The sequence below is a fragment of the Lepidochelys olivacea genome (assembly GCF_965140295.1).
Source record: "Lepidochelys olivacea isolate rLepOli2 genome assembly, chromosome: 23".
NCBI lineage: Eukaryota > Metazoa > Chordata > Testudines > Cheloniidae > Lepidochelys > Lepidochelys olivacea.
This window is the reverse complement of record NC_140433.1, coordinates 10923746-10944798: the sequence shown is the minus strand read 5'-3', so window position 1 is coordinate 10944798 and position 21053 is coordinate 10923746. Positions and strand designations below refer to the sequence as shown.

At 56.7% G+C, this 21053-nt stretch overlaps 1 protein-coding gene across 1 annotated transcript; it reads left to right on the top strand.

The window, feature by feature from the left end:
* Window positions 1-11061: 11061 nt before the first annotated feature.
* On the top strand, window positions 11062-20375 carry LOC311511798 (osteoclast-associated immunoglobulin-like receptor). The gene is made up of 10 exons (XM_084612660.1): window positions 11062-11197; window positions 11369-11404; window positions 11933-12205; window positions 12753-13043; window positions 15256-15321; window positions 16348-16467; window positions 17780-17807; window positions 17971-17996; window positions 18362-18399; window positions 19044-20375. The coding sequence occupies exons 1-10, from the start codon at window positions 11167-11169 to the stop codon at window positions 19224-19226; spliced, it is 1092 nt and encodes a 363-aa protein (XP_084468786.1). The 5' UTR covers window positions 11062-11166; the 3' UTR covers window positions 19227-20375.
* Window positions 20376-21053: the final 678 nt, after the last annotated feature.

Below are 21053 nucleotides of genomic sequence, written 5' to 3'. Positions count from 1 at the left end.
GTATCTGTGAGGAATGGGGAAGCTGGGGGAATTTCCGAATTAAGGATGAGGGATGTGGGTGGGGGGTGAGGGGCACAGGTCACCCAAAGGGATGATCCTGTCAGACATCTGCTCCCTTCCACACCTGGATGGGGGGACTGAGACCTCACCCCACTCATTACAGGGATGGGCCCCACACAGGATGAATTCACCTGCACTCAAAGCTCTGCCTCCCAGCAAATAGGCACCAGCCTCCCCGCAGTGACCTGAACTCGGCCCAGGGAGCTGGCAGTGGATCCAGGGAACAGGTCAGGGCTCTAAGAAGTGGACACGCAGAGGGACTGGAGCAATGCACCGTTGTTTCTCAGCCCTCGGCTTGCTGTCCACGTGTGTTTCACTGCTTTGCTTGTGGGTCAGGTTCACCCCGACCCAGCCTTCTCAAGGTCCCCCTGAATAGTTCTGGCAATATCCTGACCCCGAAGGGGCTGCTGGCACCGTGCAGAGCGGAACTAAATCCCCAATGGCTGAGAGCGGTTTGGGGCAAAGGAGCAGAGCCACACTTTGAGTCCCAGGTGTGGACAGGAAATTGTTAGAACAACCGGGGGATTTTGCAAACATGTTGTTTTGGGGGGCCTGTCCTGGGAGCCGCTTGCTCAAAAGACCCAGATTTGTCCCATGAATCCTTCCAGGGCAGATCTCAATTCACCCTCAACTGTAATGGGGACAGAGCCGGATTGTGATCTCAGCCCCCCTGTGGTCAATCTGGAGTCACCTGTGATTGTTGCTCGGGCAAGGCTGAATTGACCCTGGAGAACTGAAGGAATCCAAGATTGGAAATCTTTCCCTTTCCTAAAAGAAAAGGAGTACTTGTGGCACCTTAGAGACTAACCAATTTATTTGAGCATGAGCTTTCACTTCATCGGATGCTGTAGCTCACGAAAGCTCATGCTCAAATAAATTGGTTAGTCTCTAAGGTGCCACAAGTACTCCTTTTCTTTTTGCGAATACAGACTAACACGGCTGTTACTCTGAAACCTTTCCCTTTCCTGTGTCTCTCCCCGGCTGTGAGCCATGGGTCTGGGCCTGCACCCTAGGGATGGGTGAGGGGTAAAATGTTGGAGGGACAGACGGTCAGAGCACTGAATCAGACGGGCGCAGTTTGTGTCACCCCCATTTACTGCCTGCTTGGTTGTGAATCCAGAGGGGTCCCTCCCCAAACCCTCCATCTCCATCCGCCCCGGTGGGGTGATCCCCATGGGGGGAAATGTCACCATCCGGTGTCGGCATCATTACCAGGAAATGAGGTTCCTCCTCTACAAGGATGGAGATGGGACCTAGCTGATTTACACAGGCCCTGCTGGCTCTGAGGCTGAATTTCCCATCACCAGCGCCAGACGGGAACAGGGAGGCAGCTACACCCTGCCGTTACAGTGACAGATCAGGAGAAGATGCCTACTCGGAGCCCAGCGACCCTGTGCAGATCATTGTAGCAGGTGAGGTGCCCAGCCCGGCACCTCGGCTCCCAGCCCCACACCCAGCAAGACTCCAGGGGGGCTCCGTGAGCCCTGGCACCCAACAGACAGGAAGTCCAGCCAGTGAAGTTTGTGCGGGGGGGAGATCTCAGCCCCCTGGATGTGGGAGCAGGGAGGTGAAAGATCTCATCTGATGCCTTGGTCCCCTGGATCCCAGGGAGACCCTGACCCTGTCTCTGCCCCATTGCTGATGCTCCATGCTGGGGACGAAACATGGTGGCCAGGAACTGTGGCCAATGGGAGCTGCGGAGCTGGTGCTCAGAGCAGGGGCAGTGTGCGAAGCCCCCTGCTCACCCCCCAGGGGCCACAGGGATCAGAGCAGGAAGTGAGCCTGCCTTAGCCCTGCCTTGCTGCCAATCAGAAGCCACTCGAAGTAAGTGCTGCCAAGCCGGAGCCCACATCCCTCACTCCCTCTCGCACCCCAACCCTCTGCTCCAGCCTGGAGCTCCCTCCTGCACCCAAACTCCCTCCCAGAGCCTGCACCCAACCCTCTTCCCCAGGCCAGAGCCCTCCCTCCCAGGCTGCGAGAAAAGGCTGCAGAATCAAACCCTCCAGTGCCAGGAAATGTGACAGTTATGGTTTCCTGAACAACATTAACTCTGTCCCCTTGTGCACATCCATTACGATGCCATCCTTTAATTGCATGATCATGTTAATACATGTTAATTTTACCCACATGGATCACCAGCCACTTGAACCCACATTGAAAAGAGGGTGGAAGTTTTATGGAAATCGTGGTTAGTCGAAGATGGAAGACCAGACCCTTTGGTCTTCAGGATCCCATCCCAGTGCACCTTCCCCAAGGCTGCAGGGTACACTGAGGGTGGCCTGTCCCTCCTCCGCACAGAGACATTGACAAGCTGCAAGCTGCATGATGATTGGCCAGGCTGATGGTCCCAAGGTTTTCTGAGGTTTGCAAAGACCTCTGCTTGCTTTGACTGCACTAGATTTCACCTGCAGATTAGAGACAAGGTGTGTCGGCCGCAGGAAGAGATGTTTCAGAGTAGCAGCCGTGTTAGTCTGTATCCGTAAAAAGAAAAGGAGGACTTATGGCACCTTAGAGACTAACCAATTTATTTGAGCATAAGCTTTCGTGAGCTACAGCTCACTTCATTGGATGCATACCGTGGAAAATATAGTGGGGAGATTTTATCAACTGAATGCATCCGATGAAGTGAGCTGTAGCTCACGAAACTTATGCTCTGATAAATTTGTTAGTCTCTAAGGTGCCACAGGAAGAGATGACAGGTTTCAGAGTAGCAGCCGTGTTAGTCTGTATCCGTAAAAAGAAAAGGAGGACTTGTGGCACCTTAGAGACTAACAAATTTATTAGAGCATAAGCATAAGCTGCATTACAGACTGTAACAAGAGTGACCAGAAAAGGTGAGCTATTACCAGCAGGAGAGCGGGGAACGGGTGGAGGGGGGGTATGGAACCTTTTGTAGTGATAATCAAGGTGGGCCATTTCCAGCACTTTACAAGAACAGTAGGAGGGGAAATAAACAAGGGGAAATAACTTTACTTTGTGTAATGACCCATCCACTCCCAGTCTCTATTCAAGCCTAAATTAATTGTATCCAGTTTGTAAATTAATTCCAACTCAGCAGTCTGTTGTTGGAGTCTGTTTTTGAAGTTTTTTTGTTGAAGAATTGCCACTTTTAGGTCTTCACTACAAAAGGTCCGTTCCCCCCCGTCCCCCGGCCCCGCTCTCCTGCTGGTAATAGCTCACCTTTCCTGGTCACTCTTGTTACAGTCTGTATGGTAACACTCATTCTTTCAATGTTCTCTGTGTATCTAAAATGCCCCCACTATATTTTCCACTGTATGCATCCGATGTAGTGAGCTGTAGCTCACGAAAGCTTATGCTCTAATAAATTTGTTAGTCTCTAAGGAAGAGATGAGCCATCGTCAGCTTCCTGTAGCTGGAGCCACCATCTGAGTTCCTTATTTGGGGCTTGGTGGAGCTGGGTGAGGGGCATCTGCTCTCATCCTCTTCCTCAGTGAGTATCTGAGACAGCCAGGCCATGTGTCAGTGGGAGGGGGGAATCTGAAACCAGGGCGTGTGCCCCAAATAAAACTTTTCATTTGAATAAACAGTTTCCTGTTGTAGAGTTAGAACTATTAGCCGATAACTTTGATGCCTTGTGTCCTGAACAGTGTTCTGAGACAGATGGTCGTTTTCTTCCTATTTTAGTGTGTCAGATCTTTAACCCGTCCTCTGCTGGCAGCTTGAAATGTGTACGTGGTGGGCGTGTGAGATTCATTGGTACGTTCAGATGCGCACTCGTGTCAGTGTTTGCATGCGCACCTCTTTGGTTATTGGGTGTATCTTCCAGGCTAATCCATAGCTTTCCTTCAACAGGCAGCTCTGCATATCCACACAGACTAGCATTTTAGCATAATACAGATCTCTCAGGCAATGTTAATTGTATTTTCCTAATAAAACAAGTTATTTTTGATATATTTGAATGATACAAATGAAGGGTGAAAACTGCAATAAACTGAATTTTTATAAAACCCGGGATTTTTTCCATAAAAATCAGTTTAAAGTGAGAACAAAAGGGCTTAGGTGTGTTATACTTACCACCAGGGAGCCTCCTTGCAGCCGCGTCTGGGGATTAGCTCATATCCTGTCCGACGCCCCCTCCTTCGGTCTCTCACCCTGGGGTCTCGCACTCACTGCCTAGACCCCGGCTGCTTCCTTTGCATCACTCTGGGTGCCCCCTCTCTGGGGCTTGGCCTCTGGCCGGTCGCTCTGGTCCTCCCCATCTGGGGTATCAAACTCCCACTGGGTGACTGGTCCAGGCAGGCTCCTGCTCCTCTGCCCGCTCTGTGCCACTGCCCCCCTGGCTGGTAGGGGAACCCCGGCCCGCCTGCCACTCCAGGGTCCAGCCCAGAGACCTACAACCAGCAGCCAACCTGTGTCCCATCCCAAACCTGGGCTGCTTCCTCTCCATCAGGGTCCCTCTCCGCCCTCCTCCGGGGCCCCTTCCCTCGGGGCCGGCATCCAGGGCATCTGTTCTCCTCGATTTCCCCCTCCCCTCTCTAGACCAAGAGACCTTCACCACCAACCCCTGCCTAGCTCCTGCTTTTCAGGCTTCAGCCTGCCCCGTGCTCAGCCCGGCATCATCATCAATTCAGAGTTGATCGGCCCCAACTCCCACCCAGGTGCCGCCTGCCACGAGGTTCATGGGCCCCTTCTCTGGACTTGGCCCTTAAAGAGACGAGGGGAGGGAAATTGGCTTCACCCTTGGGCTGCCACCCTCTGTACCCTGGGCCGTCCGGACCCTGCTCCGTGGAGGCGTCCTGAGCAGAGCGGCTGGAGAGAGGGACCCCGACGCCATCGCCCCTCCCCCGGCTGTACCCCCAACCCGGGAGGAAACGGGGTCAGACTTTAACAGCAGCTGCGGCGACACCGGCTCCAGCCCAGCTCCGCCGGCTCCTCTGCCCCCCCAGGACAGTCGCTAGCGTCTCTGGGGCCAGTGGGGAGATGCCCAGACAGGGGGATTTTCCGGCTAGAGACTCGCTCCAGGGAATGGGCTGGAACAAACCCCTCATTTCACACGGTGCCTGCCATGGCTCCCCTGGTTCCTGCTCTGCTGTGTCTGTAACAGCTGGTCCCAGGGGTCAATGGGGCGGTTGCCGCGGGGCTGAGCAGGCTGCAGGCTTTGGACCCTGCACCCGGCCCGTGTTTAACCCTGTTCAGTGTGGGGCGGGGGCTGGGGCATGTTTGCACCTTGGGCCCTTTATTTCATAGAATCTTAGAATATCAGGGTTGGAAGGGACCTCAGGAGGTCATCTAGTCCAACCCCCTGCTCAAAGCAGCACCAATCCCCAATTAAATCATCCCAGCCAGGGCTTTGTCAAGCCTGACTTTAAAAATATCTGAGCAAGGAGATTCCACCACCTCCCTAGGTAACGCATTCCAGTGTTTCACCACCCCCATAGTGAAAAAGTTTTTCCTAACATCTAACCTAAACCTCCCCCACTGCAATTTGAGACCATTACTCCTCGTTCTGTCATCTGCTACCATTGAGAACAGTCTAGAGCCATCCTCTTTGGAACCCCCTTTCAGGTAGTTGAAAGCAGCTATCAAATCCCCCCTCATTCTTCTCTTCTGCAGACTAAACAATCCCAGTTCCCTCAGCCTCTCCTCATAACTCATGTGTTCCAGTCCCCTAATCATTTTTGTTGCCCTCCGCTGGACGTTTTCCAATTTTTCCACATCCTTCTTGTAGTGTGGGGCCCAAACCTGGACACAGTACTCCAGATGAGGCCTCACCAATGCCGAATAGAGGGGAACGATCACGTCCCTCGATCTGCTGGCAATGCCCCTACGCATGCATCCCAAAATGCCATTGGCCTTTTTGGCAACAAGGGCACACTGTTGACTCATATCCAGTTTTTTGTCCACTGTAACCCCTAGGTCCTTTTCTGCAGAACTGCTGCCGAGCCCTTCGGTCCCTAGTCTGTAGCGGTACATGGGATTCTTCCATCCTAAGTGCAGGACTCTGCACTTGTCCTTGTTGAACCTCATCAGATTTCTTTTGGCCCAATGCTCTAATTTGTCTAGGGCCCTCTGTATCCTATCCCTACCCTCCAGTGTATCTACCTCTCCTCCCAGTTTAGTGTCATCTGCAAACTTGCTGAGGGTGCAATCCACACAATCCTCCAGATCATTTATGAAGATATTGAACAATACCAGCCCGAGGACCGACCCTTGGGGTACTCCACTTGAGACTGGCTGCCAACTAGACACGGAGCCATTGATCACTACCCGTTGAGCCCGACAATCTAGCCAACTTTCTATCCACCTTATAGTTCATTCATCCAGCCCATACTTCTTTAACTTGCTGGCAAGAATACTGTGGGGGACCATGTCAAAAGCTTTGGTAAAGTCAAGGAACAACACGTCCACCGCTTTCCCCTCATCCACAGAGCCAGTTATCTCGTCATAGAAGGCAAATAGATTAGTCAGGCATGACTTGCCCTTGGTGAATCCATGCTGACTGTTCCTGATCACTTTCCTCTCCTCTAAGTGCTTCAGAATTGATTCCTTGAGGACCTGCTCCATGATTTTTCCAGGGACTGAGGTGAGGCTGACTGGCCTGTATTTCCTAGGATCCTCCTTCTTCCCTTTTTTAAAGATGGGCACTACATTAGCCTTTTTCCAGTCGTCCAGGACTTCCCCCGATCGCCATGAGTTTTCAAAGATAATGGCCAATGGCTCTGCAATCACATCCGCCAACTCCTTTAGCACTCTCGGATGCAGCACATCCGGCCCCATGGACTTGTGCTCGTCCAGCTTTTCTCAATAGTCCCGAACAACTTCTTTCTCCACAGAGGGCTGGTCACCTCCTCCCCATGCTGTGCTGCCCAGTGCAGTAGTCTGGGAGCTGACCTTGTTCATGAAGAGAGAGGCAAAAAAAGCATTGAGTACATTAGCTTTTTCCACATTCTCTGTCACGAGATTGCCTCCCTCATTCAGTAAGGAGCCCACACTTTCCTTGACTTTCTTCTTGCTGCTAACATACCTGAAGAAACCCTTCTTATTACTCTTAACATCTCTTGCTAGCTGCAACTCCAGGTTTGATTTGGCCTTCCAGATTTCACTCCTGCATCCCCGAGCAATATTTTTATACTCTTCCCTGGTCATTTGTCCAATCTTCCACTTCTTGTAAGCTTCTTTTTTGTGTTCAAGATCAGCAAGGATTTCACTGTTAAGCCAAGCTGGTCGCCTGCCATATTTACTATTCTTTCTACACTTCAGGATGGTTTGTCCCTGTAACCTCAATAAAGATTCTTTAAAATACAGCCAGCTCTCCTGGACTCCTTTCCCCCTCGTTATTCTCCCAGGGGATCCTGCCCATCAGTTCTCTGAGGGAGTCAAAGTCTGCTTTTCTGAAGTCCAGGGTCCATATTCTGCTGCTCTCCTTTCTTCCTTGTGTCAGGATCCTGAACTCGACTATCTCATGGTCACTGCCTCCCAGGTTCCCATCCACTTTAGCTTCCCCTACTAATTCTTCCCAGTTTGTGAACAGCAGGTCAAGAAGAGCTCTGCCTCTAGTTGGTTCCTCCAGCACTTGCACCAGGAAATTGTCCCCTACAGTTTCCAAAAACTTCCTGGATTGTCTGTGCACCGCTGTATTGCTCTCCCAGCAGATATCAGGGTGATTGAAGTCTCCCATGAGAACCAGGGCCTGCGATCTAGTAACTTCCGTGAGTTGCTGGAAGAAAGCCTCATCCACCTCATCCCCCTGGTCCGGTGGTCTATAGCAGACTCCCACCACTACATCACCCTTGTTGCTCACACTTCTAAACTTAATCCAGAGACACTCAGGTTTTTCTGCAGTTTCATACTTGAGCTCTGAGCAGTCATACTATTCCCTTACATGCAATGCAACTCCCCCACCTTTTTTGCCCTGCTTGTCCTTCCTGAACAGTTTATATCCATCCATGACAGTACTCCAGTCATGTGAGTTATCCCACCAAGTCTCTGTTATTCCAATCACATCATAATTCCTTGACTGTGCCAGGACTTCCGTTCTCCCTGCTTGTTTCCCAGGCTTCTTGCATTTGTGTATAGGCACTTGAGATAACTCGCTGATCGCCCCTCTTTCTCAGTATGAGGCAGGAGCCCTGCCCTCTCGCACGCTCTTGCTCGTGCTTCCTCCTGGTATCCCGCTTGCCCACTTACCTCAGGGCTTTGGTCTCCTTTCCCCGGTGAACCTAGTTTAAAGCCCTCCTCACTAGGTTAGCCAGCCTGCTTGCGAAGATGCTCTTCCCTCTCTTCGTTAGGTGGAGCCCGTCTCTGCCTAGCACTCCTCCTTCTTGGAACACCATCCCATGGTCAAAGAATCCAAAGCCTTCTCTCCGACACCACTTGCATAGCCATTCGTTGACTTCCATGATTCGACGGTCTCTACCCAGGCCTTTTCCTTCCACGGGGAGGATGGACGAGAACACCACTTGCACCTCAAACTCCTTTATCCTTCTTCCCAGAGCCACGTAGTCCGCAGTGATCCGCTCAAGGTCATTCTTGGCAGTATCATTGGTGCCCACGTGGAGAAGCAGGAAGGGGTAGCGATCCGAGGGCTTGATGAGTCTCAGCAGTCTCTCCGTCACATCGTGAATCCTAGCTCCTGGCAAGCAGCAGACTTCTTGGTTTTCCTGGTCGGGATGGCAGATAGATGACTCAGTCCCGCTGAGAAGAGAGTCCCCGACCACCACCACCCTCCTCCTTCTCTTGGGAGCGGTGGTCATGGAACTCCTATCCCTAGGACAGTGCATTTCATGCCTTCCAGTCGGCGGAGTCTCCTTCTGCTCCCTTCCCCCAGATGTATCATCTAGTCCACTCTCCGCATTAGTACCTGTGGAGAGAACATGAAAACGGTTGCTTACCTGTATCTGTGTTGCTGGTACATGAATGCTCCCCTTTCTTCTTCTGGAGGTCACATGCTGCCAAATTTCTTCACCGTCCTCCTGTCCCCGCAGTGCAGCCTGCTCTGAATCTTCAGAACATTGTGCCCATAGAAGCATCTCCATGAACACAACAGGGTGCAGAGGGATTTAGCCTCTGGCATTCTGGGCCCTGTATGGCGGGTGTTTGGGGGGAACCGGATGCGGGGAGCCTGGAGTTTGAGGGAAGTTAGTCGGGAGGGGGCTGAGGGGAGAGGGGCCAGGATGGAGTTTGAGAGCAGCCAGGCTCCCCTCCTCACAAGGTCAGAGCTGGGGGGCAGGATTTGGGGGGGGGTTGAGGAGTGAGGAGGGAGAAGGTGCCCCCAAGTTCCCCCAGGCTCCCATTTCTACCCCCAGTAGCCTCCCCTTTCACTGCCCCCTGCTCAGCCCCACCCCAGCTCCAGCCCCCTCAGCCTCAGGGTTCCCCATTTTTTCTGTCCCCTCAGTTTCCCCCCCCCACATCCCCCCGCCCCACATTCCATGACCCGTAATGCCCCCAGCCCCACAGTCACCCCTCCCTGCCCCTATAGACACTCCAGGGGGGGCAGGATTGTTCCCCTCGCCCAGGCTGAGGCATTGGCCATCTTAGCCAGGGAGCAGCCTGGCCGCCCTGCAAGGGCTGCAGGGGGTGACGGGGCGGCCATGTTAACTGAGGGCAGCTGGGGTCCCTTCTCTTGGGGAGCAATGGGAGATGGCAGCCATAGCTAGTGCGGGGCTCGCTGTGAGGGGGGACAGGTTGGAGATGCTGGGCTGTGGGGGGGGAAGGGGCCAGTGGTCTGTGAGGGGACATGGGCCAGGGGGCACAATGCGAGGAGGAGGGGTGTGGGGTGACATAAGCTAAACTGGGAGACTCGGAGGGGTCAGGCCTGGGGGGGGTCATGCTGAAGGGAGGCGGTCAGGCCATGGGTTGTGGGGAATGACCCTGCTTTGCAATGAATCTGCTGCTCGTCTCCCTTCTTCTCCGGGGCTGGGGGTGAAGGCTCCCGGGGGTCTGTTGAGCAGGGGGGTCGGGGTCCTGTGACGAGGGGGCTGATTGAAGGAGGCTCATGGGAACCCGTTGGCCGGGAAGCTGAAGCACTTTTAATGCAGCCCTGGCCTGGCCCAGTGCTGTGTGCGAGCCCTGGAGGGGCGACACCACGACTGTTACACCAGGAGTCCTGGCCCCAGCTCCACCCCCCGGCTCTAACCACTAGTCCCCACTCCTCTGCCAGAGCCCAGAACTGAGTCATGACCCCCAGCTTCCTCCTGCCCTCTAGCCAATGGCGTATAAACAAAGCCTGTGTCACGTCCCTCTCTAGGGGCCTGGGCACATAACCACTGACAGTGTCTCCTCCAGCTCGGGGGTAGGGTCTCTGCAGGGGCATTAGAAGGTCCCTGGGTCTCTCCCAGCTGGGTGCACGGGATGGAATTTCTCTTGCTCCAGTTTTCCTTTCAACCCGGTTTATTTAATTCACACGCTGAGAAAAGACCCTTTGAACCAGGCGTTACAGCGTAAAGCCGTCCTCCCTGCTCAGTTGTGGTGCAAGGGGCAGCAAACCCAGGTGTTCCCCATCACGCCCGCTCCTCACACGGTGCCAGGGCAGGTGTTGTGCGTGTGGGCAGGTTTGCAGGCTGAGCAGGAAGGCTGCAGAGTCAAACCCTCCAGCACCGGGAAATGCAACAGATACAACCTAAACTCCACCCTCCCATGCACATGCATTACGAAGCCAGCCTTTAATTGCATGATCACGTATTAATTTTACCTACATGGGTCACCGGTGAGGTTTGATTCCAGAATGTAAGAAAGGACAGGATGGGAGGGGGGAATCTGCATGGAAATCGTGGTCAGGCGAAGATTGAAGACTAGACCCTGTGGTCTCCTGGCTCCCAGCCTGTTGCACCTTCCCCAAGGCTGCAGGAGAAATTGAGGGTGACCTGTCCCCGCTCCCCACAGACACAAACAAGCTGCGAGCTGCATGGTGATTGGCCAGGCTGAAGGTCTCAGGGTTTCCTTGGTTTTGCAATGACTGCTGCTTACTTTGGCTGCGTTAGATTTCGCCTGCAGATTAAAGACAAGATGTGATGGATGCAGGAAGAGACAAGACATCATCAACTTCCTCCAGCTGCAGCCACCGGCTGAGTTCCTTATTTGGGGCTTGGTGGAGCCAGGCACTGCGGCTTTGGTGGCAGCGCTGAGGGGCCCCCTCACTGCCCCATCATGGTGTCTGCTCTCACCGTCCTCTTCCTCGGTGAGTCTTGGAGACAGCCAGGGCGTGTGCCCATGGGGGGGAATCTGAGATCAGGCGTGTGCCCATGGGGGAATCTGAGACCTGGGAGTGTGCCCATGGTGGGATCTGAGACCAGAGTGTAGGATCCAGTCGCTCTGGGATCTGGTCCCTAACAAGATGTCTCCTCTCCAGGCTGCTGGCTGGCCGGGCAGAGCAAAGTGTCTAGAGGTGAGTATCTGTGCTGCTCAATGCTAAGTGTTAAGGATGGGGGGGGGGAAGGTGGAGGGGAAAAGAGCAGCTGAGACCTGAACCTTCCCCCAAAACTCAGTTGGAGTTGACTCTGGATTGATCCCAGGGGACTGAGATCAGAACCCAGCCCTGCCTGCAGTGCAGTCAGGGGTAACTCCAGATTGATCCTGGGGGGCTGAGATCAGAACCCGGCTTTGCCCTAAGTGAAGTCAGGGGTGACTCTGGATCGACCCTGGGGGCACTGAGATCAGAATCCAGCCCTGCCCCCAGTTCAGTCAGGGGTGACTCCGGATTGACCCTGGGGGCGCTGAGATCAGAATCCATCCCACAGGTTCCCTGTAGATGCAGTGAGGTGTCTAACAAATTTATCTGAGCATAAGCTTTTGTGAGCTACAGCTCACTTCATCGGATGCAGGTGTCTGTTAGCCCTGGCGCTATCCCTGGGGCTGGGCACTAAGACACGTGGGGAGTAGTTTGTGTCTCCCCATCTCACTCCTGTGAACGCAGAGCTCCCTGCGCCCAGACCCTCCATCTCCGCCAGCCCCAGCGGGGTGATCGTCCCGGGGGCAGCCGTCACCATCTGCTGTCAGTGTCGGTGCGAGGCCAGGAGGTTATTTCTGTATAAGGATGGAATCCAAATCCAGGAGCTGGACGCTGCTGGGGACGGGGGTGAATTCACCATCCCCAGCGCCAGACGGGAAGACACAGGGTTCTACCACTGCAGATCTCGCTCCAGATCGGAGCCGGAGCCCCATGATTACCTGCGGATTGTTGTAGCAGGTGAGGGTCCCGGGGAGCGGGGACAGAGTCATGGGGGGGGTTCCCAGCCGCTGTAGATTCAGGACTGACGCGGGGGGGATCCCTGCCCCCAGGGGTCCTTGGGGTGTCACTTACTTCCCCGGGCTTCCATTTCCCCTTGTATGAATCATCCTCCCTGCACCTTGTGTCTGGTTACAGAGTCGAGGTTGGCTTTAGGGTGGGGGCTTTTTCTCACTGTGCCTGTGCAGCTCCCAGCACCTCTGACTGCCAGGCCCCCCCAGCTCTAACCACTAGACGCCACTCCCTTCCCAGAGCCAGGGACAGAACCCAGGCGTCCTGGCTCCCAGGCTCGGGGGGACTATTAAGTGGATAGACAGGTACAGAGGGTGCTCTGGATTTAGGTCCTCAGGCAGTTTCGGTCATAGCTCCAAGAAATCTCTGGGATCTCGGAGAGGTTCCTCTGGCTGGGTTTTCTCCCAGGGGCCCCGGGTCTGGGACCGTGCGGCGAGGACCGGGCGCAGTGACTGTGCCGGGTCCTGTCTCACGGCCTGTCTCCTTCTCACTGCAGAGCTCAGCTACCCCAAACCCTCCATCTCCCTGAGCCCCAGCAGGGGAGTCACACTGGGGAGAACTGTGACCATCCGGTGTGAGTGTCGATGCCAGAAAGCGACGTTCCTCATGTATAAACTTGGAAACCCGGACGTACGGCGCTGGGCAGAGACTGCTGGGGACGTGGCTGAGTTTACCATCCACAACGTGAGCCAGAGACACACAGGGAGCTACAGCTGCCAATATGGCACCAAATTGGACCCCTCCGTCTGGTCGCATCCCAGCGACCCCGTGGAGCTGATGGTAGCAGGTGAGGGGCCCAGCTCAGTATCTTCGCTCTGTGAGAGGGTTCCCGGGGTGGGTCTATGGAACCGCTGGACCCTCTGTCCCACCAACCTGTGGTATCCCTCACAACTGTGATGCTGATGTCAAGCTACAAACCTCTGGCAGGTCCTGCACTTACCCAGCCATCCACAGCCAGGGACACACCCACTGGAGTTACAGGAATGATCTCCCAGCCTCTCACGAACCCTTAATAGGGTCGCGCCAGCCAAGTCCCTCCCAGATCCCGGGCCTGGTACCATCCTGCACTGGTCAGAAGCCTGGCCAGTGTCTGTTCATTACCCAGTCCGCCCCTCCCTCGATGGGGAGAGGACACGCACCAGCCTTTGTAACCTGAGCTGAGATTTCCCAGGCACTTCAACCGAAACACACTGTTTGAGATCAAATAGAAAAGAGATTTATTAACTCCAGAGAGATGGAGTTGAAGTGATTATAACTAGCAAGCAGAGATCAGAGTCAGTTACTTACGAAACAAAAATAAACTGGCAGTCTGAGTTCTACAAACTAACCAGGATTTGAATCAAACAGTGTCTCCCCCTGGTAGCTGGTACCCACAGGTCACAGATCTTCAGTACACAGACTGGAACTGCCTTCCTGCCGGGACCACCCTCCCCAGTTCAAAGTCTTTGTCCTCCAGACGTGTTTCCAGGGGCTGAGTTGTGCGGGGAGTGAGGCCAAGGGATGTTGTCACTTCCCCTCTTTATAGCTTCTTCCAGCTTACTGGGAAGATCTTCTGCTAGAGGTGGGTCAATGCTCTCTCTGCGATAGTCCTTAGGGGACCCACACTGAAGGGAATCCACTCTCCCATCACAGCCCGACACCCAGCTAGACGCTCAGGGGGTGCCTGTCCCAATGGGATGCTCAGAGCCGGCTCTGCCCTGAACCCTGGGCCCAGCAGAGGGGACACCCGGCTGGGGAGCTGGGACGGAGTCACTGGGAGGTTCCCAGCCAGGGGGGAGCAACAGCTGCTGGAGGTTCGGGGCCAAGAGAGGGAGGATCTCTGCCCCCAGGGGGAACTGCAGAGCAGGGACCTCTTCCAGGGGGATGCTCCCCCGGCTGCCCTGCTCTAGGGATGCACAAAGGAGCCAGGGCCAAGGGGCTGTGCAGCCAGCACTTGTCCCAGCGCTGAATTCACCCCCCACCTGCCCGGACAATTGAACCCATAACATACGCTGGGTGATGGGGTGAGTGGCCCAGTCACTGAGTCACCATTTCAGCCCCTTCCCACCCCAGGCCTGGGTGCTGGTTTAATCCCACAGAGGGAACTGACCCAGCTGGGCCCTGGCAGCCAGATCCCTCCCCTCCCCCTCCCCCCCCCCAATGGAGCTGGAGGGAGAAGGTGGGTGGGAGAAATGGAACATTTCACCCCCCAGGGAACAGGGTTCCCGGATCAGACACCCACGGGGCCATTCAGGCTGTTTGGAGGGGGACAGTCCCAGAAGACAGAACTGATGGGTTCAAGTCTTCTACACAGAGGATGGTGGATTGATCCATGGGGACCTATGGTCACCAGTCTGTGGGAATGTGGGTCTGTGGGAAGGTAGGGTGGTGGACAGATGGGAGTGCGTCTGATGAGGGATAGAAAGATGGACGAAGACCTTGTCTACATGAAAACTGGACCCAAAATGATTAATCCAGTGTCATTCCCAATCTCCGCTGGTGATCTCAGAGCATGTCTGGGCTGTTGGAATTCGCGCCCCCTGGTTTGATACAGCCCTGTTTGGCAGACGAGCTCCCCTTTAGCTCTATAGACACAGGGGCGTCCTCCTCCGAAATAGGAACAGCCGTGCCCAGAGCTGCTCTGCAGTGACTCCAGGTGTGAATGGCATCTGAGTGGAGCAGTGACCGTCTCTGTGTCTGGTGTCCGTACAGCTCTGAGCACACGGGGCCCAGGACAGGGGCTCCTGGTAATTAATACTAGTAATTAATGATTGCAGTTCCAGTTCTGTGGAGCCAGGCAGGGGCTGTATCTGTGCTGAGGGTCTCGCTGGGCTGATCCTCCCCTCCTGCGATCCCTGGGGCACTGAGCCAGCCTGAATCCCTGGGTCCCATCTTCTCCCTCAGCTCAGGGAAAAGCCCCCATCACTGGTTTCCCTGTATAACTAACCCCAGACACCAGGGCTCCAGCTTTCTCACCCCTGCGCCCCAGACCCTGACAGACGCTGGTTCTACTCCCGCAGGGGGAACCAACCTGACTCAGCTGATAATGGTGCCGGCTCCGACTCACCCAGGCAGTGCGTGGCCAGGTACTGGGGCTGGGGGCAGGAAATCACCATCAACTCCCCCAGAAACAGGTTTGTGCTGTCCTAGCAGCCGCCCCCAGGGGGAGCCACAAAGGGCTGTTTGGGTGTGATGGGCGAAGATCTCCACAGCGAATGCCCTATCTGGGCTGACAGCCCCCCAACTCATTTCATATGCTGGGGGGATATCACGGGACAGATACCAGATTGGCTTGGTGAGGGCAGAGCCCAGGAGAGCTTCCCCACAATGCACAGCCCCACCCCGGGGGCCCCACAGACCGGGATGCTGTGCTACCCCCTGGCACCACAAAGCCACCCATGTGGGGCACAACTTGGTGCATATCCCCCTGGGAGAACAGGACCGGGGACAGAGAGCCGGGATAACAGTCCCATGCATCCCATCTGTCTGCCTGTGTCTGCAGATAGCCCGGGGGAACGGCTCAGAAGCAGGGCTCTCCCTTTGCAGGGTTCTGCCCAGCAGGGGGGTTAACTCTGGCACCTATCAATTCAGATAGACATGGTGTTAACACTTGAACCCATCCATTCAGAGTGACACGTTGTTGACTCTGGAACCTAATGACGGCTGTTGCGATGACAGCACCGTTACGTTTTCCGCTGATGATCGCTTCAGCGGAGCATAATTCTTCCAATGATCTCAAAGCACCCTCCCCAGCCACAAGCTCCACCCACTGCCGTCGCCCCACCCACATGATTGCTACGCAGAAGTGAGCTGAAGCTGCAGGGAAATTCCCGGGACAGGGGCGGGACCCAGGGAGCCGGGGTGTGGGATTCGGGCCCAGCTGGCTTCACTGGGTACATGGGGCCTGGGGTTCATCCCCCTACACACACTCTGCCCTCTCCCCAAGACAACCCTTTGTCATTGGCAGTGAACACCCCCCCAACCACTATTACCCAGCATCCCCTCTGCTCCTGCCCCTCCCAGCTCCATAGCATATTCTGCTGTGGGTCCCTGAGGCCTTGAGGGGGCGGGGCTGGGGTAGCAGGTAATGAACCAGCCGCTCTTCTTCCCAGGTGGAACGGAACCAAGCGCAGCACCGGAGCTGAGCAGCCCTGTCATCGCCGGGGTGAGCGCGGCGGCCGCCAGCCTCCTCGTTCTCCTGGGCATCCTCTGCCACAGAAGAACCCGAGGAAGTGAGTGCCCGGCCCAGCGAGGGAAGGGTTAAACCCGCTGCTAAGCCGGGCTGGAAAGGGGTCACCGCTTGGGTGGGAGACAGGCCAGGAAACCAAGGGGGTGGAGCAGGGGGCCCAGCAGGGGGCACTCTCCCCTGGCAGAGAGAGCTGGCGCCCCTAGGGGGCACTGTGCTGCAGGGGGCGGAGGACTTCATAGGGGGTGCTGTGCTGCAGGCAGTGGGGGGCTCCATAGGGGGTGCTGTGCTGCAGGGAGTGGGGGGCTCCATAGGGGGCACTGTGCTGCAGGGGGCGGAGGACTCCATAGGGGGTGCTGTGCTGCAGGGAGTGAGGGGCTCCATAGGGGGTGCTGTGCTGCAGGGAGTGGGGGGCTCCATAGGGGGTGCTGTGCTGCAGGCAGTGGGGGGCTCCATAGGGGGTGCTGTGCTGCAGGGGGCGGAGGACTCCATAGGGGGTGCTGTGCTGCAGGCAGTGGGTGGCTCCATAGTGGGCACTGTGCTGCAGGGGGCGGAGGACTCCATAGGGGGTGCTGTGCTGCAGGCAGTGGGGGGCTCCATAGGGGGCGCTGTGCTGCAGGGAGTGAGGGGCTCCATAGGGGGCGCTGTGCTGCAGGGAGTGAGGGGCTCCATAGGGGGTGCTGTGCTGCAGGGAGTGGGGGGCTCCATAGGGGGTGCTGTGCTGCAGGCAGTGGGGGGCTCCATAGGGGGTGCTGTGCTGCAGGGGGCGGAGGACTCCATAGGGGGTGCTGTGCTGCAGGCAGTGGGGGGCTCCATAGGGGGTGCTGTGCTGCAGGGGCTGGAGGACTCCATAGGGGGTGCTGTGCTACAGGGAGTGGGGGGCTCCATAGGGGGTGCTGTGGTGCAGGGAGTGGGGGGCTCCATAGGGGGTGCTGTGCTGCAGGCAGTGGGGGGCTCCATAGTGGGCGCTGTGCTGCAGGGGGCGGAGGACTCCATAGGGGGTGCTGTGCTGCAGGCGGTGGGGGGCTCCATAGGGGGTGCTGTGCTGCAGGCAGTGGGGGGCTCCATAGGGGGTGCTGTGCTGCAGGGAGTGGGGGTCTCCATAGGGGGTGCTGTGCTGCAGGGGGCGGAGGACTCCATAGGGGGTGCTGTGCTGCAGGGAGTGGGGGGCTCCATAGGGGGTGCTGTGCTGCAGGGGGCGAGTCTCAGCCTGTCTCTAGGGTATCCAGGCAGAGCGATGAGGGGGATTCCCTCCCTCCTGAGCCCCCTGTCCTGGCTGCCCTATGGGGCTGAGGGGCAGGGCTGGTACATGGGGATCCAGGTCGACTTATGGACGATTCTGCTTCCTGTCTCTGCAGGGAAAGGACCAACACCAAGAGAGAGCAGGTGAGACCCCCTCTGCTCCCCTCAATCTACCTGTTCCAGGACACAGGACTCCTGGTTCTCTCCCTGGCTCGGGCAGGGGAGTGGGGTCTAGTGGGTTGGAGCAGGGGGGCTGGGAGGCAGGACTCCTGGGTTTGTTATGATCTCTCTCTCTTTGTCCCTGTAGAGAGTCCAAGGCTGCAGCCACAGTCGGTAAGTCACACACGAGGGGGCAGCCATGGGGAGGAGGGAAGGGGAGAAGAGGGGAGAGGTGGGTGTCCCCTGGTGGGGGCTGTGTCCTGAGCGGGGGAGGACACGCTGATGTGGGGTGCAGCCTGTGTGTTGCTGTGGGACGAGGCATCTCTGCCCTGTCTCACTGCATCCCCTTGGGGGTGCCCCTGCCTTGCTCTGTGCCTCAGTTTCCCCTGCTGCACCATGAAGCTAGTGACCCTGCCCCAGCCCAGTGTGCTGGGGGGAAGGTGGGCCACTCTGCAAAGGGCTGAGATGTGGGGTGGGAGGCCAGGCCCCGGGCCCTGATCTGGACCCAGTCCCTCACTGGGACTGTCTCTGTTCCACAGACACCCTTATGTGCCAAGGGAAGCAGCTGGATGTCCTGGTAAGTGCTCCCCACTCCCCAAGATATCCACCGCCCCACCAATCTGGCCCTTTGTGGGCCCCACTAGAGCAACAGGGATCAGCAACAGGGCTCCCCCCGGGATCGGGGGACAGAAGGGAGGGGGGAGACCCAGAACACTGAGAATAAGAGGCTGATCTTGAATCCCACAAACTCACCCCCCCCCGCAAACCTTCCCCCCAAATGTTTGCATTTGTCTGAGGTTTGCAGAGGGTCAGCAGAATTCCAGGGCGGGCAGGTGCGGCACGGGCCAGGGAGGATTTCCCTGATCTCTGTCCCATGGGGCTCTATGGGCTGGAGTGTCCGTGGAGAGGGGGTGGGAGGAAGCGCTGCTCTCCAGAGCCCACCGCTGGACAGGACAGAGCGTGTCAGAGCAGCTGTGCGCGTGTGTGAACGTCGCTGCCCCCTGGTGGAGGGGTTGGGACTGCTCTGCTGCTGTGTACACCTGCTCCCTCAGGGAGGTGGGGGGAGCACACACATCTGTGTGCTACGTTGGCGTAAGTTCACCTGTGTGTGTGTGCAAATCTCTGTGTGTGCGCACATCGCTATGTGCAGTGTGGCTCTGTGTGTGTTGGTGTTGGCACACACACACACACACTACACACAGTGACTCTCTCCCCTCCCAGCCCCAGGAGCCTGGGACCGAGGGACTCACCTACGCTGAGCTGGACTGCCAGATGCTGCAGGTCAAGCAGGGGGGGCCGGCCCGTGCTCCCGAGCCTGTCCTATATGCCGCCATCAACGTGAGCTGGGGCCCCCACGGGCAGCACCCCCGGGACGCAGGGGGCACCCTCCCCCCACCCCCATAGTGTGATCCTGGGGGGGAGTCACCTCACACAGAGAACAGATTACGTGTATAGCCCCCCCGGAAACCCTCCAACAGCTGGTGCTGCCCCACCCAGCCCCACATGTGGAGGGTCATGGAGGTTCACCACCAGGGGAGGGACAGGACGCAGCAAGGAGGCTGTTTGTGTTATTTTGCATCCTGTTAATCTCCAGATTTGTAATAAACACAGAACCACAAACTGCCCCCCTCAGGTACCCCACAACCCCCCTGTCTCCGCACTGGCAGTGTGTGTCACACCTGGGGCAGACAGGATCGCTTCTCCCATTTTCCAGGCGTGCCCCTTACCCAGGTGCTGGATATAACTTGAGGGCTGGGTTAGGGGCCTGCCTGGGACATGGGAGAAGTGGGGGAACGGAAACTTGTGACCTAAAATTGGGGTTGTCGGAAATGAAGCTTCATTGGTGGATAAAATATTGCGGGGATGGGCTGTGCCATCCACCACCCTTTGGGGGCCTTAAAGAAAGAGACTCACTTCAACATCCTGGCTGCCAACCCCTGTCTCCTGGGCCCCCCGGGCCGTCTGGACCCTGCTCCTCAGAGACATCCTGAGCAGAGCAGCTGGAGAGAGGGACCCCAATGCCATCGCCCCTCCCCCGGCTGAACCCCCAACCCGGGAGGAAACCGGGTCAGACTTTAACAGCAGCCGCAGCGATACCGGCTCCAGCCCAGCTCCGCCGGCTCCTCTGCCCCCCAGGACAAGTCGCTAGCGTCTCTGGGGCCAGCGGGGAGACGCCCAAACCTGGGGGATTTTCCAGCTAGAGACTCGCTCCAGCGAACGAGGTTGGGGCTGGAACAAACCCCGCGTTTCACACGGTGCCTGCCATGGCTCCCCTGGTTCCTGCTCTGCTGTAACAGCCAGTCCCAGGGGTCAATGGGGGTTTGCCGTGGAGCTGAGCAGGCTGCGGGCTCTGGACCCTGCCCCTGGCTCGTGTTTAACCCTGTTCAGTGTGGGGCAGGGTCTGGGGCGTGTTCGCACCTTGGCTCTTTATTGCATTTCCATGAACACAACAGGACAGAGAGCGATTTAGCCTCTGGCTCTTCTGGGCCCCCCCATGGCCGGCGTTTGTGGGGAGCCAGGTGCGGGAGAGCCAGGAGTTTGAGGGAAGTAGGTTGAGGGTATTGGGAGGGGGGTTGAGGGCAGAGGGGCTGGGATGGGGGACAGGAGTTTGAGGGCAGACAGGCTCCCCCTGCAGAAGGTCAGAGCTGTGGGGGGCAGGATTGTTGGAGGGTCTGAGGAGGAGGGGAAGGCAGCACCCCCTGAGTACCCTCTGAGCTGCCACTTCTACCCCCAGCAGTCTCCCCTGTCACTGCCCCCTGCTCAGCCTCCCCCCCATTCCAGCCTCCTCAGCCTCAGGGTCCCCCATTTTCTTTTCTGTCCCCTCAGTGTTCTCCCCACACAGTCACCCCTTCTCTGTAGCGGTGGTCCCGGTGGGAGCTAGCTGAGGTCACTCCATCAGGGTGAACTGCAAACAGAACGGGGCGGACAAACCCCACAAGCTGGTGGATATTCCAAGATTTAGATTTCCCAAGCCAGCACAAAACAGCTTCAGTATCACCTCCCTGGTTACTCAGAAGTCCAAACAACACAGTTCCCTTAAAGTGCCCAGCCTCAGGCCTCCAGCCAGTACCCACGTCAACATATGATGTTGTCATAAATATAAAGGGAAGGGTAAACATCTTTAAAATCCCTCCTGGCCAGAGGAAAAACCCTTTCACCTGTAAAGGGTTAAGAAGCTAGGATAACCTCGCTGGCACCTGACCCAAATGACCAATGAGGAGACAAGATACT